At 43.4% G+C, this 19550-nt stretch overlaps 1 protein-coding gene across 2 annotated transcripts in view; it reads right to left on the bottom strand.

Annotated features, from left to right (window-relative positions):
* The window catches only part of RASGRF2 (Ras protein specific guanine nucleotide releasing factor 2), a 197314-nt gene that overhangs the window by 99376 nt on the left and 78388 nt on the right, over positions 1–19550 (bottom strand). For both annotated transcript variants that reach the window (XM_045022488.1, XM_045022489.1), the window contains exons 10-12: positions 16499–16659; positions 2820–2886; positions 1859–1995 (exon numbers count right to left, since the gene is read on the bottom strand). In XM_045022488.1, coding sequence (XP_044878423.1) covers positions 1859–1995; positions 2820–2886; positions 16499–16659 — 365 coding nt within the window. The remainder of the gene's footprint in view (positions 1–1858; positions 1996–2819; positions 2887–16498; positions 16660–19550) is intronic.

Genomic DNA, 19550 nt, shown 5'->3' with positions numbered 1-19550 from the left:
ACCTTATTTGTAAGTGCAATATCCATGATTATGCACACAACTAGACTAATCATGTGCACTAAGGGCAACTAAGTATAAAATTGCTCATTTGAGTACCAAGCTCCACACATTTTTGCACACCTAATTAATTGCACACATCTGAAATAATAAGATTCTTATTGTTTACCCTTTCCATTAGTATGGCCCCTATGCCCTCTTTCAGAGTAGTAGTAGTGGGTTAAGAGGAAAAAGCACTTATGGGAAGTTTAGTCAATAATTGTCTACTACAGGGTTTCTATGCAGTTGGTCCTGAGCCCCGTCACGGACAAGAAACTGGTCAAGAAGCCCTTCTAGTCTGATCCGATTTGGCAATTCTTATTTAATTTTCATCCTAAAACTTGTAACTTAGTGGGAGTTCCATGGCACTCTCCCTGGACTCCTTTATTTATTATCTCTTTCACTACACCAAACCAAAAAAACAAATATGAAAGTGATCTTCTGAGACTGCATTGCTGCTTTAAAGCAATTATACCAATCCCTGCAATGCATGTGATTTTTTGCATGAGGTCTTTTTGCTGCTACACGAAGTTGCCATTGAAAGGATCTTTGAATTTATAGTTTTAAACATTTGGCTCTTGAAATTGAAAAAAATAGGTCAATATTATAGCTATATATTTTTACTTTATCGTTATTCATCCAGTGTAAGAACTCTGGATAAAATTTTCAAAAGCATGTAAGTGACTTAGACATTTGGAAGTTTAAATGTCACTTGACTTTCAATGAGACCTAGGCTCCTAAGTCACATAGGTCTTTTCAAAATTTTATTTATTGTCTTATTTATTTTATTCCAAAACTGTTTATCCAGACCAGAACAATTCAGAGGGTTTCTTTTTTGAAAAACAATTTCAAACATATTAAGCAGATTCGCTTACCAGAAATGTTACTATAGGAGAACATCAAATTCCAGACTGAAACTTGCCATTACAGTGATTGCTAATCAGTTATTCCTTGTGATTAACAGAGGGCTGAGAGAGCTCTAAGTCAGGACGATGGCACTAGTTCAAATTGCCATCTCAAATTTTTATATGCAATCATCAAAGGTAAATGCTATGGCTACGTTCAGATATGGTATAAGCAAGTGAAAACTCTTTTGCTGTGTATTCAACCTCTTCCCCTAAAAGGCTTCTAGCAATTCTTTAACAGGTTTCCTAGATGTAAAAATATAATGCTCTTTTTAAATGATGTCCACACCATTAAAATATTTTAATGCTTTTTCATTTTCACTCATTCACAACAAAGTGAATCACCTGCAAGCTATCATATTTCTTACTTGTGTATTATATCTATTAATCTAATTTTCTTATCAATGTGGGGGGGAACTAAATTAATCTTATTCTCTTACTCTATGGAATATGATATATATACATAGCATGAGATGGAAATGGAATGGAGACATTTTCCTCCTGATTCAAGAGTCACAAATAAATGATTTTTCATTTAGATTGCAGATAGCAGAACCTCAAATTAACAGGTCTGACTCTTCTTTTTAAATCAAGAGAGAAGACCACTCAGGTACTTATTAACAGCTGGTAAAAATGAATGCCAGTTATGTTACATGGGTTATTCATCTGCCTACTTCACATTCCTAACCACATCTCTTGCAAAACACCTTTCTGCCTTACACTAATGAATCCTTACAAAGCAAAGTGTAAAATCTCTGTAAAAATAGGCAAAGACTTGTTTTCTTATGTATTCATCCTAACAAGTAAACCCAGGAAAAAAAGGAAAAGCTCCTTGAGATTAGTTTGAAACACACAGCAACTGATATTACGGGTAAGAAACAAACAAAAGAAAATAAATATGGAAAAACGTAAGTTACCTGACTTATATCACTTGTCCATGCAGCTTTTTCCTGTCGCGAAGGAGCTAACAGTACCACAGTATAAGGAGGAGCATCAGTAGGTTCAACCACAATCTTGAAATCAAGGTGACCAAACACTTGCCCAGAACCTTTTGCTTCACAATCCAGGGAAAAAATAAGCAGTTGTGATTTAAAAGCTATATGTCAAAGAAAGTACTGTTTACATTGACACTAAAAAGTATTTCAAACCTCCCTCTGCTAAACAACAACCACTACCCTCCAAAGCAGTGACCACATTTTCACGTACATCAAGATAAGCAAAGTTTGGGAAACATAAATACATGAGTACTAATGAATGGGAGTTGCTGTGAATTACTATACTTTCCAAATGACTAAATAAGGCCCTAATCCTCCAAATATTTCTCCATGCTTTTTATACTGTCAGCACATGAGAAGTATCACTGAACTTAATGGAACTATTCTTATGCTCAAAGTTCGCCCTGTTCGTAAATCTGTGGGATTGGAACCAAAATGAATAGTCAGTTTAAAAAAGCAAGGTAATATACTTTGTTACTTAATTTGAACAAGATGGCAGTTACAATTTACAGGGTCCAGAACAAAATTTTCCACAAGCTCAGCCAACTCTTTCACCTCCCCATTTTTGATAAACCTAATTATCCCTGTCTTCTTTCAAGCCAGGATTTTGTTCAGTTAAGATCCTCAAGTGTGAAATTCCACACAAAAATCAGAAAAGAATTTGTTACACTGGTTCAGCTATTTACTTGAAATTTTATCATCCGCAAGAACAAAATACACATTTTTAACAAGAGTTTTTACATGCAGTTTTAACACTACTTCTCAGACTTAACGAAAAGGTAAAACATATTATTTGCTGTGCTGACAAATAAACAAAGGGTAACATTTTTTTTATAAAGCCGCTTTGGAGCTATAATTATATAAACAGTTTAAAGCAACTTACAATCATCATCACTCACATCTGGCTCCTCAATCAGCGTGCACTCTATTAAAGAGAGAACACCCCCTGTCTATAGAAACAAAGACATTTTTTTAGTAATCTGGGGGAGGAGTTACCCTTCTCATTAAAGTTATTTTTAAGATTCCTTAGAATTTAATTTTTTAATTTGAGAGTTTAGGATGCACAATTTTTTCAAGAAAAGAGAACATTATCAGAAACAGGAGGGGAAAAGAAAATATAATGTATAGTGGGATTTTCCACATTAAAATAAATCAATAATATATTCACTTGTACAGAAATTTCTGTGCCTTTCCCCCTCTCTAATTTATCCCAGCACAGTTAGATCAGTTGGGTGATATAATCAAAACACCTTAACCCTCACCCAAAAGTCTGAATCAGGACCTTTTATGAGGTTCCACTAAGGTTAGTTTACATTCTACAGTACTGTACTGTTCGTGTGACTCCTCCCTTAGTGGTTTCTGCTGTGATGGAAAGTGAAAGTACCTACAGAAGAGATGGATTTCATTATTTCTGACCCATCTGAAACCACAAAATACTAGAAATCTTGTTCTTGCAACATTCTAACCAATGTCTTTCTGATTAGTTTGAATAAACATTCAGAGCTAAAGTTTGCTCCTGTTTATGCCCCATAGTACCTGCACCAAAAGGATTCCCCACTGTGTGTAAATCAGTGCAAACTGTCCCCCTCCCCAATTTGAACATACTTATTTAAGTATGATGCTTTGCCTCTGACTAAACCCAACCCACTCCATAAAAGCTTGATTGTGACCCTTGCAATTTAATTATAGATTTCTTAAGACGTTCAATACAGTAGAGTATGCTGCTGCAGGAAAGCAGAATTGATTTTTCTTTAAATTAGTTTTAATCCAGTTCTGTAAATTACTCCTTGGGAATTCTACTGAAGTGGATTGGTTGACACCTCTACTAAACAAAGGAGAGGAAAGTTCGGCACCAGTTTACATAAGTATTTGACACTGTCTCTAACCCCAACAAATTCAAACTAGAGAGTTCCATTTTTCACTGAGAGTTTTGGCTGAAAAAGGACTTCAGAATTCAGCCCTTTGGATTCAAATATGTAAACAGTTTATAAGAATACCAAACACATACTGAACATTATACAGACCGTAGCAGTTCTATTATACCTACCAGAAGGAAATGAGAATCCCTGTCTGCAATGATACTCTGCATGCTGTGACCAGGGGAATGATGCCATGAAGTTAGCTGGGGCTTCTTGGTATCTGACATTTCATCCTCCCATATCCCTCCTTTGTTTCTCTATTAGGGGCTAAGGGGTTTGACATCTTGGCCAATTAGTTGGCTTTCTGGTGACCCCAAGAGGGTGGCAACAAGTCCACAAACATGTGGATTTAAATAAAAACAGTTACCTACCTTTCATAACTATTGTTCTTCGAGATATGTTGCTAATGTCCATTCCATTCTAGGTGTGTGCGTGCCCATGTGCACAGTTGTCGGAGACTTTTGCCTTTGTGGTATTTGTAGGGCCGGCTGTGGCGCCCCCTTGAGTGCCCCGCTCATGCGTCAGTATATCAGGCACCGACGGCCCTACTCAGTTCTTTTTTGCCAGCAACTCCAACAGAGGGGTAGGAGGGTGGGTAATGGAATGGGCATGAGCAACACATCTTGAAGAACAACAGTTACAAAAGGTAGGTAACTGTTTTTTCTTCTTTGAGTGCTTGCTCTTGTCGATTCCATTCTAGGTGACTCACAAGCAGCATCCCTGGAAGTGGGCTCAGAGTTCACAGACATGCAGCTTGTTACACCGCTCTACTGAAGCTGGGTAAGTGCATAATGAGATATGAACATATGTACAGATGACCAGGTGGCGGCCCTGCAAATATCAGAAATTGGCACATGGGCCAGGAAGGCTGCCAACGAGGCTTGTGCTCTAGTTGAGTGGGCAGTTACAATCATCGGTGGAGGCACCTTTGCCTGATCATAACAGAACTGAATGCAGACTATGATCCAAGAAGAAATTCTCTAGGTGGACACTGGACGACCTTTCATCCTATCAAGTCCCAGACTTGAGGGTAGAGCCGCTCCAAACCTTTTAAGAACCGGACCGTCATGCTATGAGCAAAGACCAATCTGCCCTGGAACAGAGGGTGAAAGGCTGATATAGCGGCCAAGTGGACCTTAATTGATGAAAAGGACAAATCTTGGAGCTTGAAATCCATCGGAGCCCCCGACCAAGAAAGCAGAAAGGCGTCCAACAGGGAGCCCTATCGACCCCCCGAAATGAGCAGAACCGTTGGCACTTCCTGGTCTGGCGAGTCACGAACAAGTCCACCTAGGGAGACCCCCCACTTTCAGAAGATCTGGTTGACCACATTGGGGTGAAGAGACAACTCGTGGCAAGACAAGAAGGTTCTGCTGAGGTGATATGCAAATATATTCATAGTTCAGGGGAGGTGTGCTTCCATGAGATGAATGGCATGCTGCACACAAAAGTCCCATAATCTGAGGGCTTTGTGGCAGAGGGCTGATGACCTGGCTCCGCCCTGCTTGTTGATATAAAACATCATGGTGGTGGTGTCCATCAGGACTTGAACCCTTTGCCTTGAAACTGGGACCAAAAAGTCTGGCAGGCCAGGCTAGACGAACTGCCCTGAGCTCTCTAACATTTATGTGGAGGGAGCAGTCAACCCCCGACCAGCAGCCCTGTGTACTGAGTTCACACAGGTGGGCTCCCCAGACAGGGTCCGAGGCATCGGACACCAGAATCAGCGATGGGAACAGGGCCACAAAAGGGACTCCCTGCAACACTGATGAAAGGTCCAGCCACCATTCCAGTGACACCCGGATGCGGTCCAGCACCTTGACTACCTGGTCCAGTGGGGATGTAGACCAACGGCAACCAGCAGCCGGAGGTGGAGCCAGGCATGAAGGACCATGTAAGTACAAGCAGCCATGTGGCCTAGCAGCCTTAGCAAGTGCGGGTGGTGATGAGCAGGTGGCCCCACACATAAGAGATTATGTCCAACATGGCTCAGAAACGGGTCTCCAGAAGGAATGCCCTGGCCCACATGGAATTGTGAACCACCCCAATAAACTCTATCCATTGCATTGGTACGAGGGTCAATTTCTTTTAGTTCACTAACAGGCCCAGGTCACAGCATGTGGCCCGCACCAGATTGAGGCTGCTCTGTACCTGATCCTGCGATCTGCCCTTCATGAGCTAATCATCGAGATAAGGATTGACATGGATCCCCCAACACCTCAGATAAGCTGCTGCTGGGGCCATGCACTTTGTAAAGACCTGCAGGGCCGAGGAGAGGCCAAAGGGGAGTGCCATGAACTGGAAATGGCACTGGCCCACCATAAAATGGAGGAACTATCTGTGTCCTTGGAAGATAGAGATATGGAAATAAGCGTCTTTCAAGTCGAGAACAGCACACAAGTCTTCCAGATCCAAGGAGGGAATGATGGAGGCCAGGTATACCATGCGAAACTTTTTGAGTTGTTGCAGGTCCAGAATGGGATGTAGGTCCCCTTTTACCTTCAGGATCAGGAAATAGCAGGAGTAGAAACCTTTTCCCCTCATTTCCTGAGGCACCTCCTCCACCGCCCCCAGTTGTAGGAGGTCGTTTACCTCCTGAATGAGGAGTTGCTCGTGAGAAGGGTCCCCGAAGAGGGACGAGGTAGAGAGGGAGTAGGACGAGGCTTGGTGAAAACTGAAGGGTGTAGCCCAGCGACACAATTTCTAGCACACAAAGGTCCGAGGTGACTCTTGACCAGGCTGAACGGTAGGGATGGAGATGGTTGAGGGAATGATGGGGCAGATCCAGGGAGGTGACTGGGGCATCGCTCTCGAGCACACCGCAAAATGCTCACTTCTGGCCCCTATGGTGTTTCGCCGAACCAGGTTGCACAGGTGAGCAGGAGGAGGAAGGGCGGCGGCAACTGAACACAGTGGCCTTTCTCCTCATAGATCCCTGCCAAGGCTGCCCAGGCCTTGGCGGTGGGGGCGGCCTGAATGGCTTCCTCGCAGACGGAAGTGTATACATTCCCAGGGACCGGAGGGTGGCCCAAATGTCCTTCAGACCACGCAGCCTTGTGTCCATCTGATCAGAGAACAGCCCGATCATCATCCCCTGCAGGGTGGGCATCTTTTCATCCACCACAGCGCCCACCTGCACTTCCTGCACTGAGCCCAGTGCCGCCGGTGCTGATTGGGGTTTGTCAGACGTGGAAACCAAGGACTGGTGAGACAGGGGCATCAGCATTACCAGCATGCCCCAGGCATTCCAGTACAGCCATTGCATTGGCCACTGGCCCTGCTGCCAGGTCAGCATCACTACAGCAGATGCACCCTCCAGAGCCCAGTTGTGACGGTGCTGTCTCGGCAAGGGGCAGAACTCCCTTTCCGTGTCGGAGAAATTCTCCTCCGGTGACCAGGACAGGGCCACCAACACCTGGGTCTGGCAGCTAATCATTGCTGTGGTTGACCGGTGCCGCGAATGGTCAGACTGGTGCCAGGAGTAGGGGGAGTGGTGCTGGGTTAGGGAGTGTCCCTGTGGTGTTGGGGATGGTGACTGTCAGTGCAAACACAACCGGTGCCAACCGGCACCTCTCCCTGGGTGAGACCTGGCGTGAAGGGTGAGGCCAGGCACAAAGGCAGAGACCAGGAGTGCAGTGCCGGCAACCTGTAGCAGTGAACTAGTGACCTGGGGTGATGCAGAGACCAAGGACATGGCAACAAAGGGTTCTGCCTTGACTGCGGAGACCAGTGACACTCACTCACCTTCTGGGAAGCCTTCACTGCTGGCTTTCCCTTGTAGGGACACTTCGCCGGGTCCATCGCTGCATGCAATACCGGCTGCCACAGAAGAGTATATTGCTATCTGGGCACTGGGAGCTGAGAGGGCGTTGACTGCGCCATCAGCCTTGGTCCCCTACCACTCCCTGGAGTCAGTGGCAGACCTCTTAGGGGGATAGTAGGTCCCCTCGGGGGGGTGTCCCCTTGTGGCTCTGGCATGAGCAGGCGGCCAAGCATGGTCCTTTGCCCAATGCCCTTGATCTGACTTGCTTGGTGCTGGGTCCCTCTTCTTAGTCTTCATCTTGGGCACCGGCAAAGGGGATTGGTGCCAGGAAGAGCCAGATGCCGGGGGTGTGCTAGGCACCAAGGCCAAAGTGCTGGGTGTAGCGTCCAGCCAGGCCAGCTCCCAGGCTGGGCGAAGAGTGGCCTCCATAAGGAGGGCCCTTAAGCGAATATCACATTCTTTCTATGTCCTGGGATGAAAGTTCTTACAGATGTGCCACTTCTCTTTAATGTGGGTTTCTCCCAAGCACTTCGGACAGCAACCATGTGGGTTATTAACCAGCATAGGCCTGTTGCAGTCAAAGAAGGGCTGAAAACACAGAGACCGGGGCATGCCTGGGGCAAAGTCCCTGCCAGGACCCTAACTAACTACAGTACTTAACAGATACTTACTAACTAATCTACTATAAACAAACTATTTACAGCTGGAACACAAGGTTCAAGGAGTGGGTGGGGGGGAAGAAACACCGACCACTTGCAAAGGGAAAGAGGTGCTGCAATCTACCACCACAGGCAGTAAGAAAGAACTGAGAGGGCATAGGGCCAGCGGCCCCTGATATACTGATGCATGAGCGTGGCACTCAAGGGGGCGCCACAGCTGGCCCTATGGATACCGCTAAGGCAAAAGTCTCCGACAACTGTGCACGTGTGCATGCACACACCTAGAATGGAATCGACATGAGCAAGCACCCGACGAAGAAATTCCTCTTATTTTGCCAATAAAGGTTTAAGAGTCTGCTGGAAAAAGCAGAGCCCATTCTTGCTCCCTCTCTAGGGACTGGATGAAGAATGATCTTTTCACCCTGTTTAAAAGAGACATTGTTGATATGGAAAATCACATTTCCATCTGAAATTTTTTTACCTGCTGCTGCTGCTGCAGGTAGCTCTAAATTGACAGTAACTGAAAAAGATTAGAGGAAAAATATTTATCTGCTTTCCATTTGCTTATACTCTGCATCAGACTAAGATTTGTTCCAGTGTTGTTTGTTTTTTATGGTCCCTTTCACGCACTGATCTGGGGTGGGGGGAAACCACATACACACTCTTCCCCAGGCTCTATCACTGTTCATCAGGAACAGACACAGTAAAGCTGAAGCATATAGAATCAAGAGGAATGTATATACCATAGTGAGAGAGGAGGGTGCAGATCCAGTAAGTTTGGTGTTACTGCTCTTGGGCCTGCATAAAAGGGCCTTACTGAAACATAGCAGGGGACCAGGAAAACAACTACACTTTTTTTGAAGGGCAGAAAATGGATTTTTTTAAAATCAAGTTAAAAAAAATCAAATTCACAGTGACCCTTTAAAAAAGAGACAGGTGCTATTTATTTACAGGCTCTTGAGACTAGAGTGGCTTAAATGGAGGAGCTAAGGGAGACAAAGAAGAACATGGATGGGACTTCCAGACACAATAGAGCAGTCTGGCAGCCTCTGTGGTGTTAAAGAGGATGAAAGTCTTGGGGAAGGAGAACATCAGACTGGACTGGTGGGAAACAATCTCATAGTTGGGACTTTCCTTCCAGATGATGTCATGGTATCCTCTCACTCTGAGTATACCTCTCCAGGGGAGGGAATCTTAGTTACTAGGAAGAGACAGGTAATAGTAATGGGGGATTCAGTCACTAGAAATATAGATAGCTGGGTTTGTGATGACTGGGAAAACCGCATGGTAAATTGCTTGCCAGGTACAAAGGTTGCAGATCTCTTAAGACATTTAGACAGACTTATGTGCAGTGCTGGGGAGGAGCCAGTGGTTGTGGTATATGTAGGTACCATTGACATAGGTAAAGGTAAGAGAGGGAGGTCCCGGAGCCAAAATTTAGGCTGCTAGGTAACAGATTAAAGTCCAGGACCTCCATGGTAGCATTCTCTGAAATGCTTCCAGTTCCATGTGCAGGGCCAATTAGACAGGCAGAACTGCAGGATCTCCACGAATGGCTGCACAGGCGCCAACTTTCTTTGGCGCTGGTGGGTGCCCGGCCCTACCTCAAACCCAGCCCCGACTCCACCCCCTCCCTGCCCCTATTGGACTCCTCCCCAAATCCTCACCCCGGCCCTGCCTCTTCCCCGAGCGCACCACGTTCCTGTTCCTTCTCCTGCTCCCCCTCCCTCCCAGCCCTTGCTGCACAAAACAGCTGTTTCACAGTGCAAGCGCTGGGAGGGAGGGGGGAGAAGCAGGATGTGGTGGCACGCTCAGGGGAGGAGGCGGAGCGGAGGCGGAGGTGAGCTGGGGTGGAGAGCTGCCGGTGTGTGAAGAGCACCCACCAATTTTTCCCCATGGGTGCTCCAGCCTCGAAGCACCCAAAGAGTCAGCGCCTATGCATGGCTGAGATGGTGGTGTTCAGAGAAGGGATTATTAGGAAGTGGAGAATGTTTTGGGAAGAGCCTATGCAGGAAGAATAGGCTCCACCTAAACCAAAATGGAACCAAGTTGCTGGCATGTAAACTAGGGCCTGGTCTACACTACGAGTTTAAACCGAATTTAGCAGCGTTAAACCGATTTAACCCTGCACCCATCCACACAATAAGGCCCTTTATATCAATATAAAGGGCTCTTTAAACTGGTTTCTGTACTCCTCCCCGACAAGAGGAGTAGCACTGAAATCGGTATTGCCATGTCGGATTAGGGTTAGTGTGGCCGCAAATCGACGGTAATGGCCTCCGGGCGGTATCCCACAGTGCACCACTGTGACTGCTCTGGAAAGCAGTCTGAACTCGGATGCACTGGCCAGGTAGACAGGAAAAGCCCCGCGAACTTTTGAATTTCATTTCCTGTTTGCCGAGCGTGGAGCTCTGATCAGCACAGGTGGCGATGCAGTCCCAAATCCAAAAAGAGCTCCAGCATGGACCGTACGGGAGATACTGGATCTGATCGCTGTACGGGGAGACAAATCTGTTCTATCAGAGCTCCGTTACAGAAGACGAAATGACAAAGCATTTGAAAAAATCTCCAGGCTATGATAGACAGAGGCCACAGCACAGTGCTGCATGAGAAGCGTATCGGAAAGCCAAAGAATCAAATGGACACTCATGGAGGGAGGGAGGGGGTACTGAAGACTCCAGCTATCCCACAGTCCCCGCAGACTCCGGAAAGCATTTGCATTCTTGACTGGGCTCCAAATGCCTGAAGGGTCAAAAACATTTTCCCGGGTGTTTCAGGGTATATGTCATCAATTTACACACTTCCCCTCCCCCCAAAAGAAAAGGGGAAAAAATCGTTTCTCACCTTTTTTCAATGTCACCCTATGTCTACTGGATGCTGCTGGTAGACGGGGTGCTGCAGCACTAAACCGCAGTATCCTCTTCCCTCCCCTCCCCGGTGGCAGACGGTACAGTGCAAAAGGACTGATAGCCGTCCTCGTCATCATCCTGTGAGTGCTCCTGGCTGGCCTTGGTGAGGTCGGCCGGGGGTGCCTGGGTAAAAATAGGAATGACTCCTAGTCATTCCCAGCAGATGGTACAGAACGGCTGGTAACCGTCCTCATCATAGCAACTGGGGGCTGAGCTCCATCAGCCCCCCCCCTTTCATGTGTAAAGAAAAGATTCTGTACTGCCTGGACTATCATAGCAGCGGGGGCTGGGCTCCCCCCACCCCCACCCTTTAATGTCCTGCCTGGATATCATAGCAGCTGGAGGCTTCCTCCCCCTCATTTTATCTCACTAAAAAGTCTGTGTTTCTTATTCCTGCATTCTTTATTACTTCATCACACAAATGGGGGGACACTGCCACGGTAGCCCAGGAGGGTTGGGGGAGGAGGGAAGCAACGGGTGCGGTTGTTGCAGGGGCACCCCCTAGAATGGCATGCAGCTCATCATTTCTGCGGGATCTCTGGGGCTCTGACACGGAAAGGCTGTGCTCTCTGGTTCTCTAGTAGACTTGCCCCATATTCTAGGCTGGACTGACTCTATTTTTAGACAAAACATAGGAAGGGAATGACCCGGGGAGTCATTCCCATTTTTGCCTATGCGCCCCCGGCCGACCTCAGCGAGGCCAGCCAGGAGCACCCATGATAGCAGCAGACGGTACAGAACGACTGATAACCATCATCTCATCGCCAATTTACAATGGCAGACGGTGCAATATGACTGGTAACCGTCTCTGCTATCTTGCAAAGGCAAATGAATGCTGCTGTGTAGCAGTGCAGTACTGCGTCTGTCAGCAGCATCCAGTACACATACAGTGACAGTGACAAAAGGCAAAACGGGCTCCATGACTGCCATGCTATGGCGTCTGCCAGGGCAATCCAGGGAAAAAGGGCGCAAAATGATTGTCTGCCGTTGCTTTCCCGGAGGAAGAATTGAGTGACGACATTTACCCAGAATCACCTGCGACACTGTTTTTGCATTGGGATTTCAACCCAGAATTCCAATGGGAAGGGGAGACTGCGGGAACTATGGGATAGCTACGGGATAGCTACCCACAGTGCAACGCTCCCGAAATCGACGCTAGCCTCGGTACATGGACGCACACCGCCGAATTAATGTGCTTAGTGTGGCCACGTGCACTCGACTTTATACAATCTGTTTTACAAAACCAGTTTATGTAAAATCGGAATAATTGCATAGTGTAGACATACCCTAGGTCATATAGGCATTTTTAAACTAAGGGCTGGTCGAAACAGACAGGTGCAGAGGAACACATGGTTTGGACAGAGACATCACCAGGGGAGAATTTATTAAAGGGGATATTCTAGAGCCTAGTAAAGAGGACAGGATAGAAGTTGATAAAGTACAGGTAGGAACTGAAGAGAAACAGTCAACAAAAAAGAGTCCCATTCTATTACATCACATGAAGGCAGACAACTAAATATTGACAAATTTTATAAGTGTGTGCATACAAATGCTAGAAGTCTAATTGCTAAGATGGGTGCACTTGAGTGCCTGGTATTAAATGAGGATGTTGATATAATAGGCATCCTAGAAACTTGGTGGAATTATGATAATCAAAGAAACACAGTAATATCAGAGTGCAAAATATATAGGAATGACAGAGTAGGTCATGCCCATGGGGGAATGGCATATGTGTGAAAGAAAGCATAGAGTCAAATATGGTAAAAATCTTAAATGAATCAAACTGTACCATAGAATCTCTGGATAAAAATTCCATGCTTGAAAAATCAGAGTACAGCAGTAAGATACTACCAACCACTGAACCAGGATGATAATGGTGATTGTGGAATGCTCAGAGAGATTAGAGAGGCTACAAAAACAGAAAACCCAGTAATAATGGGGGGTTTCAGCTATCCTCATACTGATTGGGTATATGTCACCTCAAGACAGGATGCAGCGATAAAATTTTAGACAGCATTAATGACTGCTTCTTGGAGCAGTTAGTTCTGGAACCCACAAGGAGAGAGGCAATTCTTGATTTAGTCCTAAGTGGTGCAGAGGATGTGGTCCAAGAGGTGAATATAACTGAACCACTCAGTAATAGTGACCATAATACAATTAAATTTAACATTCTTGTAGGGGAGAATACCAAAGAAACCCACCACAGCAGCATTTAATTTCCAAAAGGGGAACTACTCAAAAATGAGGAAGCTAGTTAAACAGAAATTAAAAGGATCAGTCACAAGAGTGAAATGGCTGCAAGTAGCATGGAAACTTTTTAAAAACACCATAATAGAGGCTCAAAATAAATGTGTGCCCCAAATTAAAAAAAAACAAACAGTAAGAGTACCAAAAAAAATTGCCACCATGGCTAAACAATTGAATGAAAGAGGCTGTTAGAGACAAAAAGACATCCATTAAAAATTGGAAGTCAAATCCTAGTGAGGAAAATAAAAAGGAGCATAAACTCTGGCAAGTCAAGTGTAGAATTATAATTAGGCAGGCCAAAAAAGAATTTGAGGAGCAATCTAGCAGAAGACACAAAAAGTAACTGCAAAATTTTTTTGCATACACCAAAACCAGGGAAACTGCCAAACAATCAGTGGGGCCACTGGATGGTCAAGGTGCTAAAGGAGCTCTCAAGAAAGACAAGGCTGTTGCAAAGAAACTAAATGAATTCTTTGCACCAGTCTTCATTGCAGAGGAGGAGAGGGAGATTTCTACACCTGAGCCATTCTTTTAGGATACAAATCTGAGGAACTGTCCCAAACTAAGGTGTCAGTAGGGGAGGTTTTGGAACAAACTGATAAATTAAACAGTAATAGATCACCAGTACCGGATGGTATTCACCAAGAGTTTTTAAGGAACTCAAATATAAAATTGCAGAACCACTAACTGTGGTATGTAACCTATCACTTAAATCAGCTTCTGTACCAGATGACTGGCAGATAGCTAATGTAATGCCCATTTTTTACAAAGCTTCCAGAGGTAATCCTGGCAATTACAGGCCAGTAAGCTTAAGTACAGCAACAGGCAGACTGGTTGAAACTATGGTAAATAAGAGATAAGTTGAGGATGAGTCAACATGGCTTTCTTAAAGGAAATCATGCCTCACCAATCTATTAGAATTCTTTGAGGGGGTCAACAAACATGTGGACAAGGGTGATCCAGTGGATACAGTGTACTTTTAGAAAACCTTTGACAAGGTCCCACACCAAAAGCTCTTAAGCAAACTAATAGTCATGTGATAAGACGGTAGGTCCTCTCATGGATCAGTAACTGGTTAAAAGATAGGAAACAAAGGGTAAGAATAAAAGGTCAGTTTTCACAATGGAGAGAAGTAAATAGGAGTGTTCCCCAGGGATCTGTACTGGGACCAGTACTGTTCAACATATTCACAAATAATCTGGAAAAAGGGGTGTACAGTGAAGTGGCAAAGTTTGCAGATGATATCAAATTACTCAGATAGTTAAATCCAAAGCAGACTGCGAAGAGTTACAAAGGGATCTCACAAAACTGGGTGACTGGGTAAAAAAATGTCAGCTCCAATTCAATGTTGATAAATGCAAAGTAACGCATATTGGAAAACATAATCCTAACTATACATACAAAATGATGGGGTCTCAATTAGCTGTTACAACTCAAGAAAGACAAACTGAAATCATTGTGGATAGTTCTCTGAAAATATCCACTCAGTGTGCAATGGCAGTCAAAAAAGCGAACAGAATGTTAGAAAGCACTAGGTAAGGGATAGATAATAAGACAGAAAATATCATAATACCACTATTTAAAGTTACAGAGAAGGGCAACAAAAATTATGAAGGGTATCGAACAGCTTCTAGATGAGGAGAGATTAAAAAGACAAACTATTCGGCAAGGAAAAGAGACGACTAAGCAGAGAGATGATAGAGGTGTATAAAATCATGAATGGGGTGGAGTAAGTGAACAGGGACTATCCTTCACATAACTCAAGAGCCAAGGGTCACCCAATGAAATTAATAGGCAGCAGGTTTAAAACAAACAAAAGGAAGTATTTCTTCACAAAACGCAGTCAACCCCACAGTTGCCAGGGGATGTTGTGAAGGCCAAAAGTTATAACTGGTTCAAAAAAGAATTAGATAAGTTCATGAAGGATAGGTCCATCAGTGGCTATCAGCCAAGATGGTCAGGTATCCAACCCCGTGATCTGAGTGTCCCTAACCCTCGGACTGCCAGATGTTGGGACTGGACAATAGGAGTTGGATTACTTGATGATTGCCCTGTTCTGTTCATTCCACTTGAAACCTCTGGTATTGGCCACTGTCAGAAAACAGAATGCTGGGTAGAAGGAGCATTGGTCTGCCCCAGCATGGCCATTCTTTATGTTTTTATTTATTAATTTTTAATGTTTCAGGCCCTAGGAAGTCAGTGACCCTCACTCACACATTCAGGGTGAATCTCATGACCTGATTTTATTTGGGATGGAATGAAATTTTTCTCCCATGTCACACTAGCCTACCTGGAAAGAATATCAGTGTGTGGGAGGAGGAGGTCTACATTTCCTTGGGAAGCATTCTGCAGGGATCAGTTGGTGGAAAGTTTAGGTATGTGCCTGGAAACCTGAGGTGCACCAGATTATTAGCAGCTTTAGCACACTTTCATGATGCACCTAAGCTACATGCCTGGAATGCTTGTTTTCAAAGTCACAGTTTCAGATAAGAGAGTCTCTTGAGCTAGAAGCTAATAATCATGGCCTCTGTTCTCAAAAGTTTTGCACAGGTGAGGCTAAGGGCAGGGAGCATATAAATTTATATTCCTATATTTTATATATACCCTTATGCATACTGTGCTGTGTAACATGAATACAGCAGCAAAGAGAAGGACATGCAGATAATTAGCATCTTTTCATTCTAGGGTGAAGAGGATTGAGTTTATTAATATTCTATGCATATTCAATTGTCTAAACCTTTCCTGCAATAAATGTCACCTTGCTATATTTCACTGGTCAGCTCATAATTTTAATTGAATATCTTTTAGAGAGACTAACATACCACACTTCAAACTGAATCACTATTATTTTCTACCTACATAACAATGAGAGAATATTTTAGTCAATTACTGTGCATTATCTCAGTTTTGTTTACTGCAGCATATGAAAATCCTCACATTAAAACCATAATACCATGAGATACTGAAATTTCACAGACAGTGCTAAGTTAAAATATTTATTGCCCTCAATTTTCTATATTTTAACCATCTGGCTTGTAAATGAGGTAGTTATGTAAATTCTGTACCTTAAGCAGATGCAGTTTTCCTCCTGAACTTCTTGTACAAATTAAAAAGTGTTTTGTAAATAAGAAGCATTGTCTTTCTCCTTCTTTTTTCAAAGACAATGATCCCAGGCGAACTTTACTAAGTTTCCCCCTCTCAACTGAAGGGACTTGAATAAGAGAACCTGGTGATTACAAAAGTGAAGAATATGCTGTAATTATAAAACTATTTAATAAGTGATGTGCCCAGTGTTAATGTAACAGGCAGTCTATTCTGTACTATATATAAAAAGCATTCATGCAACTCATTAACTCCCATGGGAGTGCAGAGATACCTTGCTCTTAGAACAGAGACTAGTAATTTATTTATTTTTTACCCTCTAGATTGGTTTTCACTCTCTAGATCAAATTCAGGAGAAAGTTGTACCTCTTAATACCAACAATAATTGCAACCCTATTTCTTTACTCCCATTAGGATCATATTCAGCCAAATCCAACCAGCAATAATGCTTGTGCTCCTGCTAGGGAGGTTTCTTGGAAAAATTCATGGGCACTTTAAGTTACATATCATGTGTCACTTGGTCAGATAATGGAGATTAGGTGGCAATGCAGAACAATTTGCACTAATTTGGTATTTAGTATCTTTGCAAAATGAGTAATTTAAACATCAAGGAGACGGAAGAGGGTAGGGATAGGGTACAGTTGAAAAAGCAACTGACAGAGGAGTGTAAATAAGGTGGGCTTCTTCTCCTTTAGTTTACTTTGCACAATTCTCAGCCCTCCTGGGCCAAACTGAAGCCTACTGTCTGCAGACACACCTACCATCGTATTCAATAGAGACTGTATCCTGTTATGCCAGTGTCTGAATCAGATCACCACAACATTTCACACTGGTAAAAGTTACATTACTATGCCACTTGCAACATCTTTAACCTGTTTTCTGACCAACTTTCACAAGACACCCAACTTACACTACCATTTGTGTCACCCATTTGTGACCTTTTTTTGTGAGTCAATTTTTTTCTTATGGATCAAATGTACAACTCCTTATGTGTATCTGAGAGCAGTACCTGACTCAAAAGTTTATCCACTTAGTTAATAAATATTAGCTTAAAATTCATTACATTACATTGTAAGCTTCTATAAACAGGCATAGTCAAATACACACTGGTAAAAGACCGTTAGAACTGTATTCACTAATGCCTATTTTATGTTTAAACTAGAGGGGTATGATAAAATTCTCACCATTGCAATAAAAACTGGAATAAAATTCAACTTTCTGAAGTTTTGCAGAGGCATGGAACATTTTTTAGTTTCATGAAACATTTTGCAGATTCATCTAGAATTCTGAGCAAAAAAAATATGTGGGGGTTTTTGGGGGGTTGTTTTTTTTTTGGCAAACAAAACTGCCTATCTGTCCAGCTGAAAAGCTACTAAGAAGACCAGCTTTTTGTGTTGAATTGTGACATTCACTCACTGACACCTCCCACCATCACCTTCCAAAACACTATGCAAGGCTTGGCTTGAAATTAAAAAATTCTGAAGGAACGTTCCATTCCAGAGCTTATAACATGTTCTTCTTAGCTCCTAAAATTCAAGTTAAGATTTAATAGTAGTATCCATCTTATCCATATTCTGCCTGGAGCAGAAGCAACTACATTAGGGTCAATACTTTTTGTGTTATCACTTTGCTTAAAGAAGTATTCATATTCACAAAGTGGTTTAGAAATACTCATTTTTTGCTGATGATATGGTACAATACTTTGAATAGTACAGTATTTAATAATGCCAAAATGGGCTGAAGATAGAGTATTTGTTAATGCCAAGTTGTGTTCCTGTAGAAATATGAAATGTTATTGTTTAAGAAACCAACATAATGAGCTGGTAGTATATCACATGAAATAAAGTAATGTGTGAACTTACTTTGCTGGATTAAATAAACAATTTAATATGAATCATGTATTGAGTCAGTTCCCCAGCACATACTCTATGGTTCCCATCCATCAAATAGGCCAATTTCTGTTGGAGTTTTCTGTTTGGTGAATTCCTATTAACAATAGGAGCTGGGCATCTGTTTGCCACACATTCCCACTACAGATTTCCTCTTAAGGGGAAAAAAACCCAAAACACATATTGGGACAGCTCCCTATTGTAATAAGTGATGCTAATTTTGGAACACTCATTAACCCAAATTAATTCAGTGGCATGCTTCAGTAGAATTTTCAGATCAATCTTGGGTATTTTAACCAGAAATACTTGAACTAAGTGGTTTGGTATTGCCAAAATATTGTTGTAACAACATACAGTATCTGCAATTCAGGACAGACTAAGTGTCATATTTTTCTTTTTAAAATGAGGCTTTAAGTCTGCATGCTGTTGCCTGATTTACAAATGCAATTCTGCTTTCTCCTGCTCTGGAGTGTTATAAATTGCCATAGTATTGCCAAGAGAGGAAGTTGGGTGGTTGGGAGGAGTGGACCTCAAGCAAGGAATCTGGGGGCCCTGGAAAGAGCATGGCACTTAATGGGCATTGGAGCAGTCTGTAGGCAGAAGTCACTAACAGAACGCATATTGGGACCCACTAGCTGCTAGAGTCTATAGCAAGTTACAGTTACAATAGCAATGAAGTGGCAGAGGCAAACACAGGAACGGGAACCAGTTCTCCTGACTCCCATACCTATCCACAAATCCAATCTGAATGTCCTTAAATGCCTTTTAGTAAACTAAATTGCGTATTATAGTCTACAAAGGTGACATTCACCCTGGGACAAAGGACTTGAACAAGGGTTTCTCCAACACTTATGTCTCTTGGTGGTTCTGTGTATGGAAGCCATAGAATGGGGGAACTTCTTCACCTCTGTGAGCCATGACGAGGGTCTCATGCAGACCCACATAGACCAAAGCAGAGGGCAACAATGGGAGACAGAGACAACAATGGTGAGACAGAGTGCAGAGAAAGGCGCCAGACTGGAAGCAGTGGAGAACACCCAGAGAACATGAACAGTCTTGTGCCACCAGAATCAATACAAGTTTCCCTCTTGATTCTCTGCCAATGTATTCAGCATTGATTTGGAGG

The sequence above is a fragment of the Mauremys mutica genome, chromosome 6 (genome assembly GCF_020497125.1).
Source record: "Mauremys mutica isolate MM-2020 ecotype Southern chromosome 6, ASM2049712v1, whole genome shotgun sequence".
Lineage (NCBI taxonomy): Eukaryota > Metazoa > Chordata > Testudines > Geoemydidae > Mauremys > Mauremys mutica.
Note: the sequence above shows the minus strand (reverse complement) of the source record. Positions and strands in the feature narration are given on the sequence as shown.